At 39.0% G+C, this 11,593-nt stretch overlaps 1 protein-coding gene across 1 annotated transcript in view; it reads right to left on the bottom strand.

Annotated features, from left to right (window-relative positions):
• The window catches only part of LOC109972532 (Krueppel-like factor 5), a 52,134-nt gene that overhangs the window by 10,731 nt on the left and 29,810 nt on the right, over positions 1-11,593 (bottom strand). The window contains exons 5-7 of the mRNA XM_020621464.1: positions 7,701-7,791; positions 6,546-6,664; positions 853-1,231 (exon numbers count right to left, since the gene is read on the bottom strand). Coding sequence (XP_020477120.1) covers positions 853-1,231; positions 6,546-6,664; positions 7,701-7,791 — 589 coding nt within the window. The remainder of the gene's footprint in view (positions 1-852; positions 1,232-6,545; positions 6,665-7,700; positions 7,792-11,593) is intronic.

Here is an 11,593-nt window from a genome sequence, read left to right as displayed (position 1 = left end):
AAATTCTGTCTCTCAGAGTGGGAATGCACCTACAATGTGAATTTCAGACCCCTCCATGATTTCTAAGTGGGAGAACTTGCAAAATCGCAGGGTGTTCAAATACTTCTGTTCCTCACTGTAAACATTCTCACACACACACACACACACACAGACACACACACACACACACACACACACATATGCACACTGATGGTACTAGCTCTGAAGCTGACTGAAGGATTGTGTGGTTTGAACAGACAGATGCATCAATAGCACACTGTTGTTTTCTAGCATCTAATGAGTTATGTTGAAAAAGTTCTTTAACGAGGTGCAGAGATGAACAGACACAAGTCTACACTAGATACAACACGATTTAAAGAAAAAGCTCCCCTGCCAAAAAATAAATAAAAATAGTATAGTAATTCAGCAGTTGATCCTGGTTCAACTGTCACAATAAAGTACTGTACATCATCTATCAAAACACTATCACTTGACCTGTGATATAAACATGTTTGAAAAGCTTGGTTTTCCCTCTTCACAGAGGGAACCTACAGAACCTGAGCAGCAGTTTGACAGGAACACTAAGAAGAACTTATAGAAGACCCATTTTGGGTGTAAAAAAAGCTTTGCGTTGTCAAGAGCCAAAGCAGAGACAAACTTAGCTTAAGGTGGATGTGGTCTGAGGAAACATGTCAAATTAAAAGGCATTTGAAATGTCTCTGTAGCCTGTTAACATCTTGACTTATCTGATCTTTACTTATACTTCTGTTGCAGCAGTTATCAACACTGGACATTATCAAAATGAAACCAAAAGCAGCGACAGCCTGTACACAAAAAGGAAGAAGACGAGTGAAAAAGATGAAGATATGTTACCTTGAATTGTAGAGTGGCCAGCTGCAGAGGATGCCCTCTGCCCTCCACTCATCCTCACTGCAGAGGCAACTGATGGTTCACTCTCTATGAAAATAACTCCATCCTTGTCACACTCTGCTGTGTCATCATTGGTGAAAGAACATGAAGGGCCACTGGGGGCCAGTACAGAGTCTTTATCAGGGGCCCAGTGAGTAAAGAATGTCTCCAGTTCAAACAGAGAGTATTGAGAGGTGGGATGGTTGAGAATACTGACTCTCTTATGTTGGTTTTGCTGTGTGTTAGGGTTGGTTGGTGTGTTGGTGTCTGGGACCTTCAGGTGGACGTCAGCTATACTGCTGGAGTCTTCTGATATAATGGAGGTTGGCTGTGGGGCTGTGGGCTGGGGAGGAGGAGAGATTTATATGAGAAGATTAATACACTGTCAAGGCTGTGCATTAAGTACAGAGCAGGAGTAGTGTAACTACTTACTGATGTCAGTAAATAGTTACACTTCTCCATAAATTCATACAAAATGAGAGAGATGAACAGACATGTTCACACCTGACTAGATGAGATATAAAGGGGCTGCTTGCTCAGAGGGCTCTGGCAAAAAGATATTAGTCTAAGGTTGTTCAGCAGTTCATCAACTGTCAGTGCAGTCAAATACAGTAAGTGCACCTGTAAACAGAATGTAGCCGTTTACCTTGAAAGAGCAACACGTAAAATCTTGCCCCCAAGGAGAATAAGGTTCTGTGCAGTGTTGTTGTGCTAAATTAGTTTATTTGTGGATGCAGTGAACATGCAGCTAGAGCTAGGAGGCAAAGGTCACAAATACACTAACATGTAGATATTGCTAATGAATATGAATCTGGTTTGTAATCCATACACAAACAGAAATGAAAACATGACAAATTGTGGTTTTACAGGCATATACATACTGAAACTATTCTTGGCCAGATGCAGTGATTTCCTAGAGTCACTGCTCTGTCCCCATAAAACCAAAACATATCATTTTTACATTAAATTTGTGTTCTTACTCATTCAACACGATATGTGTTGCCTAGTGAGCATTAGAGGTGCTGGTAGGTGTGTATTTTCACTATCTTTTTCCACCTGTTCCACCAGTTCTTACGCTAAGCAAAGCTAAGCATGTCTGTACTGAACCCACAGATATGGTATTTAAATCAATATTTAAACTGACAAAAATGGAATAAGTGCATTTTTCAAAATGTTGCCATCTTCTTAACATTTGTAGTACGGGAATGAAGTGGTCAGAACCAAGTGGTTTCTCTACTGACTGCAGTTTTGAATTTGATTTGTATCATCTTTATCTGGAACCAAAGCCCAGCTGATGACAAACATTATACCCTACAAGACAGGCTGAAGGTTTGTCCTCAGGGTGGCAGTACAAACATTCTCATGGAGTGTCTAAAATTTTAAGGAGTCACTCTGTCAGGAAGGACATGCACGTTTCAAAAACGTGTGAAATCTGCTGGTAGGCATACAGTATATACTTTAGTCATATTATCATTACGAATTAGAATGATTTACTGTTTGAATTACAGATTTGATAATATTGTGTCACAATTTTGTAATGTATGATTTATAATAAAAACACAAATTCACATATTGATTTTATATTGTTTTAATGATTCACACTGCAAGCTGTCGACATTGAGCAGAATCATACAAAACTGTGACACAATAGAAAAAGCACTCACAATATGTTTTGCTACAATGGTTTATATTTTACATAAAAGTCAAACTTTAAAATGGCACATTCCTCAAGAAGAAAATTAATCTTGTAAGGCAAAACAAAGAAAAATATATCAAACATCATGTATTATTAAGTGAAAATTGATTTCTGGAAAGACATGATTATTATACATTAAAAATGCACATATTATTACTGAGTGAATATTTCTCCAAACAATATTTATACTCATAATTCTGCCCTGCACTGTCTGAAATGTTGCTTGCTTTGTATCAATTACAATCCTCAAATAGCTCAAATATGGTGATAAGTTCAAGTGGGTGCACTCACAGACCTTTCCTTGTGAATATTAGGAATACAGCCCATAATGATTTGCTCCGTGCCTCCACAATAGAGAGATCCAGGACTTCAGCTGAAATTTGTTTATGTCAGAAAGGCCCCTATTTTTCTAATGTTTTATGAGCAGTACCAGTCAAAAGTTTCATTTTACTTTTTCATTCATGGATTTTTATTGCTTCTATTATTTTCTAAAGTGTAGGCTAATACCGAAGAATTCAAAACTGCAAAAGAACAGTAGTAAGCAAAAATGTGTTACAGTGAAATATGTTTCATGTTATATTTAAAGTACACTGAACAAAATTATAAACACTTTTGTGTTTGTCCCCATTTTTCATGAGCTGAGCTCAAAGATCTACAACTTGTTCTATGTACACAAAAGGCCTATTTCTCTCAACTACTGTTCACAAATCTGTCTAAATCTGTGTTAGTGAGCACAATGCTATCACTACAGAATGTTATGGTGGCTATCTGTGGCATTGTGCTGTGTGATAAAACTGCACATTTTAGAGTGGCCTTTTATTGTCGCCAGCCTAAGACACACCTGTGCAATAATCAAGCTGTCTAATCAGCATCTTGATATGCCACACCTGTGAGATGGATGGATTATCTCGGCAAAGGAGAAGTGCTTACAAAAGTGTTGCATTTATAATTTTGTCCAGTGTAGTAACTAATTATGTTGATACAAGCTTTGCTAATGTTTGCCAATATGTTAACCAGCTTCGTGACAAAGTGTGCCTTGCCAAAAGGTAACTAAAAAGAAACACTCAAGTAAAGAGAATTGAATGACCATCATTATTTTAAGGCATGAAGGTCAGTCAATGTTTCTTCAAGCCCAGTTGCTAAAACCATCAAACACTATTATAAAGTGTTATACCCCAGGAAGGGAAGGTCAAGTTACCTTTGGTATAGAAGGTAAGTTCATTAGCATTACCACCCTCTCCCTTTTCTTCCCCACTGTCGCCAAGTGTTGCTCAAGAGGGATTTCATTTGGGGTTTCCTCTATAATAACAATAATAGAAAGGTCTAGACCTTACTTTGTAAAGTGTCCTGAGGTGAACTTTGTTGTGATTTGGCACTATAGAAATAAAACTTAATTGATTTGTAAACTGCCAGTTAACAGTACATCAGATTAAAGCCCACATTAACACTTGCTAGTGGTAATGTAATAAAGATGAAACATCAACATCAACTGTTTGAAAGAGGCTATATGAATTAGACCTTCATTTTTTTTAAAAAAAAAAAAAAAAAAAAAAAAAAAAAAAAAAAAAAAAAAAAAAAATACTAAGGGAAAGCTATAACAAGGTAACACCTTGGACCAAGAAACACAATGAATCAATGCATGGACATTAGACCTGTGAAAAACTTTGGTTTGATGAGTTCAAACTTGAGATTTTTAGTTGGAGGAAGAGGTGTGATGGAGTGAGGATGCTCTACTGGTGACACTGTTGGAGATTTATTCAGAAATCAAGGCACACTTTATGAGCATAGCCACCATAACATTCTGTAGTGATATGTCAAAATTAGCTTTTGTTTGTTTACTACATAATTGCATCTGCCGAGGTTTTTGGTGTGTGTTTGCATGTTTTGGTTAGCAGGATTATGCACAAACAGCTGGATGGCTCATCAGCATATTTGGAAAAGACATTGGTGGGGACCAACCCTAGAAGGGATAAAATTTTGGCTAAAAAAGTCAAAGGTCAAGGTCACCCCCCCCCCCCCAAAAAAAACAAAACAAAAATCCCTTAACATTGAGCAAAATTTAAAAAGTTCATATCTCCATCAAAATCATTTGAAATTTAAAACATACGTAGTACTGTCCAGGACCAGACCACGTTTTATCCAGATCTGATGGCCATTTAATGCATATTTTCTGTCATAACCTGGCCTATTCTTAATATAGAACCCTGAAATGTTCAGGTAAGATGCACAGTGTAACTGCCTATTACACTCTAAAAGGTTATCCAGATCTGATCCAGATCAAGGATTTTAGGACACATTATGTGTTGTTCTGGATCTCATTTTTCACAAGGGGCTCATCTGTGTGAGCAAATGTTGTGCCTTGCACTCTGAGCGCCCTTGTTATATATATATTATATAGCTTTTATGTTTTCAGTATTATTGAAGGAAATAATAGAAGGAAAAAAATTTGAATGAGGAGGTGTGTCCAAACCTTTGACTGATACTGTATATTTGATTTTCTGAACATGTTATACTCACTACTCTTCTGGTCCCATTTTCTTTATTCAAACAAAAACACTGCCATCAGTTCTATATTGTCTACTTCTCATTTTTTGTTCAGTGTTAAGGTAGTGTCAGTAAAAATCAACACTTCCTACATAGGTTTTTCACATTAAAAGCCTAAAAGCATGACAATTGCCCTTCAGTTCTTGGTAACCTCTAAATTTGAAATATGTGCAGGAAATGTTTAGTTTTATTGAGCACTGTTAAGTAAAGACCGTAGAAGAAACTGCAACCAGTACAGAATAATAAAAAAAAATCTTTCTGTACTAAAGAAAAAGTGCTATCAGCAAAGTTATGAGTATAACATAACTATTGTTGTACAGATGAATCATTAATTGAATTTGAACCACGTAGGCCATTGTAGTATAGGCACAGTAATTCCATGTAAAATCTGCCTATTATAAACCACTGTGCTGTGTTGTGGCATCTAATAAGCTTTAAACACATAAAGCTGGACTTCCTGGATAAGAATCAGAATCAGCATGAGTACACAAGGCAGCCATAGTTGCCAGCGCCATCATAATTCATTATCTCCCTAGTACATAAAAACAAGCACAGTCATTTGCATTGTTTTACGTACGGTAAACATCTGATTTTAGCCTAAGAAGATGAGTTCCCTGTAGGACCTTTTGGCTCCAGAACAGTGAGCTACATGTGGTCTGTACATTTCAGTATTGATTTGATTTTGAAATGTAAGGCTTGTATTTTTATTACTCTTTAAGCATGCTTACTTCTCCATGTATCACATCCCTGACTACAAGTCAGCCACCTACGTCTGTGGGTGGTGTCTTTTCTGGTGTTTTTTCAGGTTGCTCGGGTCAGAGAACCTTTCAGGGCAAAGTGAGCACTGGTATGGTCTCTCCCCAGTGTGGATGTTCCTGTGGATCTTCAGGTTCCAGAACTGGGAGAATTTTTTGCCACAGATGCTGCAGCCATATGGCCTTTCTCCAGTATGAGTCCTCAGGTGTGATTCTAAATTTGCAGGTGAGCTGAACCCTTTCCCGCAGAACCTACACATACAAACTCTCTTCCTGGGGATTTTATGATAGATATCAGCACTGTTGTAACTGACCTGACCCTGACTTGGGCCTAAGTCCAGAAACTGAGACCCCTGAACAGACCGCTCCTGTATCTGACCTGAAACCTGAACAGGGCTGGACCCCTCTGAGAGATCAATAACAGAAGGCTGCTGCTCACAGGACACAGAGGTGTGGAAGCCTCTGGAGCTTTCATCAGACAATCCTCTTCCTGATGAGTTCTCAACAGCCAATCCCCTCCTAGAGCTGCCATGCTCTGCTTGAATGAGTGTGCAGGGCAGGTATGAGATGGCGGTGCAGTGTGAGGATGGCCCCGGGAGGCTGTCAACTTGACAATAACTACCCCCCCGCTTTGTCCATAGCGAAGAACAGCCATAGCTGACCTCTGAGGAGATGCACCTTCCAGGTTCCTGCAGGTCAGACGTCTGACTGGTGGAGGTTTGTGTGCTTTCATCAAATGGCAGCACTCCTCTGTAGTCATCGGTGCTCGACTCTACCAAGCCTGGATACAAAGAGAAAGATACTGACTGATGGACTTTCTTTGGCAGACTCTTTCGCTGCTTGATTAAATATAGCTTCTACAGGCTTTTTGCAGGATCTTCTGGTCTGTGTTTATCCTCCATGTTGGAAGGGATAAGAGTTGCTACAGTATGTGTAAATCACTATTTGACAAATACGTATACAGTGATAGTGATTTGATATTTTATATCTGCTGCCATGAAATAAAAAATAAGCATCTGGCTTTTGTCCACTCTTGAGCATTTCTTGCTGGAAGCATTTTTTTGGCTTGAGTTCAGGTTTTGATTTTATGCAAAACTACAAAAGTCATATTGGCATCTTATTAGTAACATTGTGAACATGTTGCAGTTCCTGTTGTTTTTCTAATGTTTGATTTGTTTTGTCACTATAGAAGAAGTGTGTATATCATTTTGAAATTGATAAGAAATACAGATGGGTGACAAATGAAAGGAAAAACCAACAAAGTGCCTTAGTAAAGTGTGGGGCAGACAGCTTCAGTGTACCTTGGCACTGATTCTACAAGCCTCTGGAACTCTATTGGAGTAATGGAACACCATTCTTCCAAAAGCTAGATGTTCAAATGGGTTAAGAACTGGTGACTACAAGGCCAAAGAAAATGATTCACATTATTTTCATACTCAAAGCATTCAGTTACGCCTTATACCCTATGGATGGTGGCATCCATATGCATATCCTGGAAGAGATGGTTCATCATTGGATAAAGGTGATCACTCAGAACAACTGTGTATTGTGATTTGCTTACTGTTTGCTTACTTCCCTTTGAGGAGATAAGTGGATTGAAACCATGTCAGTATCTATATTTGTTATATTCTCCACTCTAATTTGTTATATTCAGGTTTTCCTTTAATTTGTCTCCTGCCTATACTTACAGATGGCCATTGTGGGTAAGAAACAACTTTACAGGCATACGCACTTTCAGGTGAGGTGTATCGTAAGGAGTGTCAGTAAATTCTGCAGGAAGATGTCACATATACCTCATAATAAATGTGTCCACTCACCCTCCTGGATACTTAAGCCTGTCTGGTTCTGAGTTCCTGTTACCAGCTCTATCTCCTCCACCTTCACCAGGACCACATCTGGCTCCTCTACCTTCAATAAAGGAAAAGTGTGATGTTACTGCAACGCAAGAAGACAAAATGACTGCATATGACATAAAACGTACACACTCTGGCAGTGAAAAAAGCACTTTCAGTTAGACTATGATAAAGAACACGATCAAAAGAGAGACCGTCACATTTTATGACTTTTACTGTGATGGAGATAATCCAGACTAAAGCTGATATTAACTTTTAATTTAGTTAGAGCCCGTGGCATGCTATTCCTTGGTTTCTGACTTATCTACAATGTTACAATGGTGAACTGCCATCTTAGACGTAACCTAAAGATCAAAAAATTAGACTGACAGACTGAAAACCTTTAAATAAAGTGAGGAGAGTGAAAGACATGTTTCTGCCCTGAATAAATTCAAGTTAAAAAAATTAGATGAACACATGTTCTAGTATTTCCATGCAGAAGCAACTCGGTTTATAGACATCTCACAAACTCTTGCTCGCAAGACTTTTTTTCTACCAAAATTAAGTATTGCGTGATAGTTTAAAGATCTCCTTGAACGGGCATAAAATCCAGGCCATGGCATTTTGGAGAAAATGAGAATGGTGTCTGACAGTGCCTGCTATTGTATTGCTAACAGTTTGACTGATTCCCATTGAAAGATGACCAGAGTGCACATTTCATGAGTGTGGACTGTAGTATTGTGGAGACTTTGCTGTTAAGTGTATTCACTTCCTATTTACTGTGCCTGTACCGTGTTGTGATTGATACCAGATTGTTTACAGATTAAACTTGCAGGTTGAATATTTAATTAATTTAAAAGCAAATTTTTGAGTCACAACATGCACTTGAGCTACTTAGGCACCTGTGTTACAGAATTTCTTGGTAATTTACAATTTTAACTTGCTACGTCTTGCTACGTTAGGTCAGCTAGTCTAGAGGTTAGCTAAGCTAGTAGTGTAGTTGAGAGCAATGGCTTCTCCCTCTTCCTCCTCCTTTCTCTTACCTAGAGTGCTGCATGTTCAGTTATTCCTCTACCCCCTTTAGTGATAATGGTAGTTATAATACATTTCAGATGCTAGTAGCATTGGAGGTGAGGCTCACTGAATTGGAAGCACGGCTCCACACCATGGAGAACACCCCAGCTAGCCAGGCCCATGTAGCTGTTCATAAGCGCCATAACTTGAAACAAATGCCCACAGCTGCCTATGGATATTTCAAATTGATTTTTCCCATTCAGTTACACACCCGTTGAGAAAACATCTCTGGTAATTGGCGACTCCATAGTGAGAAATGAGAAGCTAAAGTCACCAGTGGCCACAAATGTATTCCTGGGGCCAGAGCAGGCGACATCAAATCCTATTTAAAGCTGAAAACTAAGGATAAACGTAAATACAGTTAAGATTGTTATTCACATCAGCGCAAATGACTCCCATCTACGCCAGTTGGAGGTCAACAAAGTCAGTGTGTAACTTCGGCAAAACAATGTCAGACTCCGTAGTTTTCTCTGGACCCCTGCCCAATCTCACCAGTGATAATATATTTAGCCGCATGTTGTCATTCACCACTGGCTGTCTAGTTGGTGTCCAGGAAATGATGCGGGCTTCATAGACAACTGGAAAATTTGCACCTCGTCACCAATGCCCTGGTGATGCTGAACCATCTGGCAATCTCCTATTACTGTTTGCACTACTGTCACTGACTGGTTTTGAGTCATAGTTTATTGGCTGTACCATTAAAATGTATCCTAATTACATCAATCCATTTCTTAGTCTATTCTATTTTTATTCTACTTTATTCTACTGGAGTTCTTAAATGTTATGGCACCAAATACTAAGTGAGAGAGAAACGGTATTTCGATTTTCTGTATGTCCTACACATATGGTGAATTGACAATAAAATCCTTGAACCTTGAAAAACATTTTGGGGAAAACCTCGTCTGATTAGCAGAGAGAGCATCCATCCCACTTTTGATAGTGCAGCTCTCATACCTAGAAGTAAGGCTGAGTTTATTTTACAACCTAAATTATGACAACCCAAAGTTGAGACCAGGATGCATGTCTTACATGTCTCTTTGCAGCTGCTACCCACCCAAAACTCCCAGTACCCCATAGAGACTGTCTGCCCCCAAATCATCTACAATATATAAATCAAAAATCAACTCAAAGGTTATTCATAAGAACCTAATTAAAATTAAGTCTACTCCTCTTATACAACAAAATAAAAGGACAATCAAATGCGGACTATTAAATATCAGATCTCTCATTAAACATTTTGGGGAAAACCTCGTCTGATTAGCAGAGAGAGCATCCATCCCACTTTTGATAGTGCAGCTCTCATACCTAGAAGTAAGGCTGAGTTTATTTTACAACCTAAATTATGACAACCCAAAGTTGAGACCAGGATGCATGTCTTACATGTCTCTTTGCAGCTGCTACCCACCCAAAACTCCCAGTACCCCATAGAGACTGTCTGCCCCCAAATCATCTACAATATATAAATCAAAAATCAACTCAAAGGTTATTCATAAGAACCTAATTAAAATTAAGTCTACTCCTCTTATACAACAAAATAAAAGGACAATCAAATGCGGACTATTAAATATCAGATCTCTCATTTAAATCTCTGTTGGTGAATGATTTGATAAATGAACATCACATTGATTTATTGTGTCTTACTGAAACCTGGTTACAGCAGGAAGAATATGTCAGTCTAAATGAATCCACTCCACCTGGTCATAGTAACTGTCACATCCTTTGAAGCACAGGCCAAGGTGGAGGTGTGGGAGCAATGTTCGACTTGAGCCCATAAATCAACCCTAGACCTACACATAGTTATAACTCATTTGAAAACCTCACTCCGAGTCTCTCACAGCCAAACTAGAAAACTCAAAAGCTAGTTCTTTTTCTTATTGTATACTGTCCAACTGCCCCTTATTCTGAGTTTGTAAACTGAATTCTCAGACTTCCTGCCTGAATTGTGGGTCCTGAGTAATAGCAGGACATTCTCTACCAAGCAATGGAAACAAGCCTGAATATAAACTGTGTTTTAGTATGTTATAACTGCTCACTACTTCACCAAGCATAATGACAAATACAGGTCCACTTGAAGCACAGGCCAAGGTGGAGGTGTGGGAGCAATGTTCGACTTGAGCCCATAAATCAACCCTAGACCTACACATAGTTATAACTCATTTGAAAACCTCACTCCGAGTCTCTCACAGCCAAACTAGAAAACTCAAAAGCTAGTTCTTTTTCTTATTGTATACTGTCCAACTGCCCCTTATTCTGAGTTTGTAAACTGAATTCTCAGACTTCCTGCCTGAATTGTGGGTCCTGAGTAATAGCAGGACATTCTCTACCAAGCAATGGAAACAAGCCTGAATATAAACTGTGTTTTAGTATGTTATAACTGCTCACTACTTCACCAAGCATAATGACAAATACAGGTCCACTATGTGAATTACTAAGTGTGATGTCTGAAGTTAATCAATCTAGCCACAGGGGTTGCAAGCCAGTGGACTTCTGTGCCGGTCACAAGCCCGGATAAATAGAGAGGGTTGCGTCAGGAAAGGCATCCGGCGTAAAAACATACCAAATTTAAACATGCGAATCATCAGTGCGAATTCCATAACGGATCGGTCGAGGCCCGGGTTAACAATGACCGCCACCAGTGCTGTTGACCTACAGGGTGCTGGCGGAAATCGGATTACTGTTGGTCAAAGAAGGAGGTAGAAGGATTGGAGTCGTAGACAGAGAGAGAAGAGGAAAGGCAGGAGTATAGGTCTGAGAATAGGGACTCTTAACGTTGGCACAATGACAGGGAAAGGTAGAGAGCTGGC

Source organism: Monopterus albus, unplaced genomic scaffold (assembly GCF_001952655.1).
Source record: "Monopterus albus unplaced genomic scaffold, M_albus_1.0 scaffold260.1, whole genome shotgun sequence".
Classification (NCBI taxonomy): Eukaryota; Metazoa; Chordata; class Actinopteri; order Synbranchiformes; family Synbranchidae; genus Monopterus; species Monopterus albus.
The sequence above is the reverse complement of the archived record's forward strand: the minus strand, read 5'-3'. Positions and strand labels throughout refer to the sequence as shown.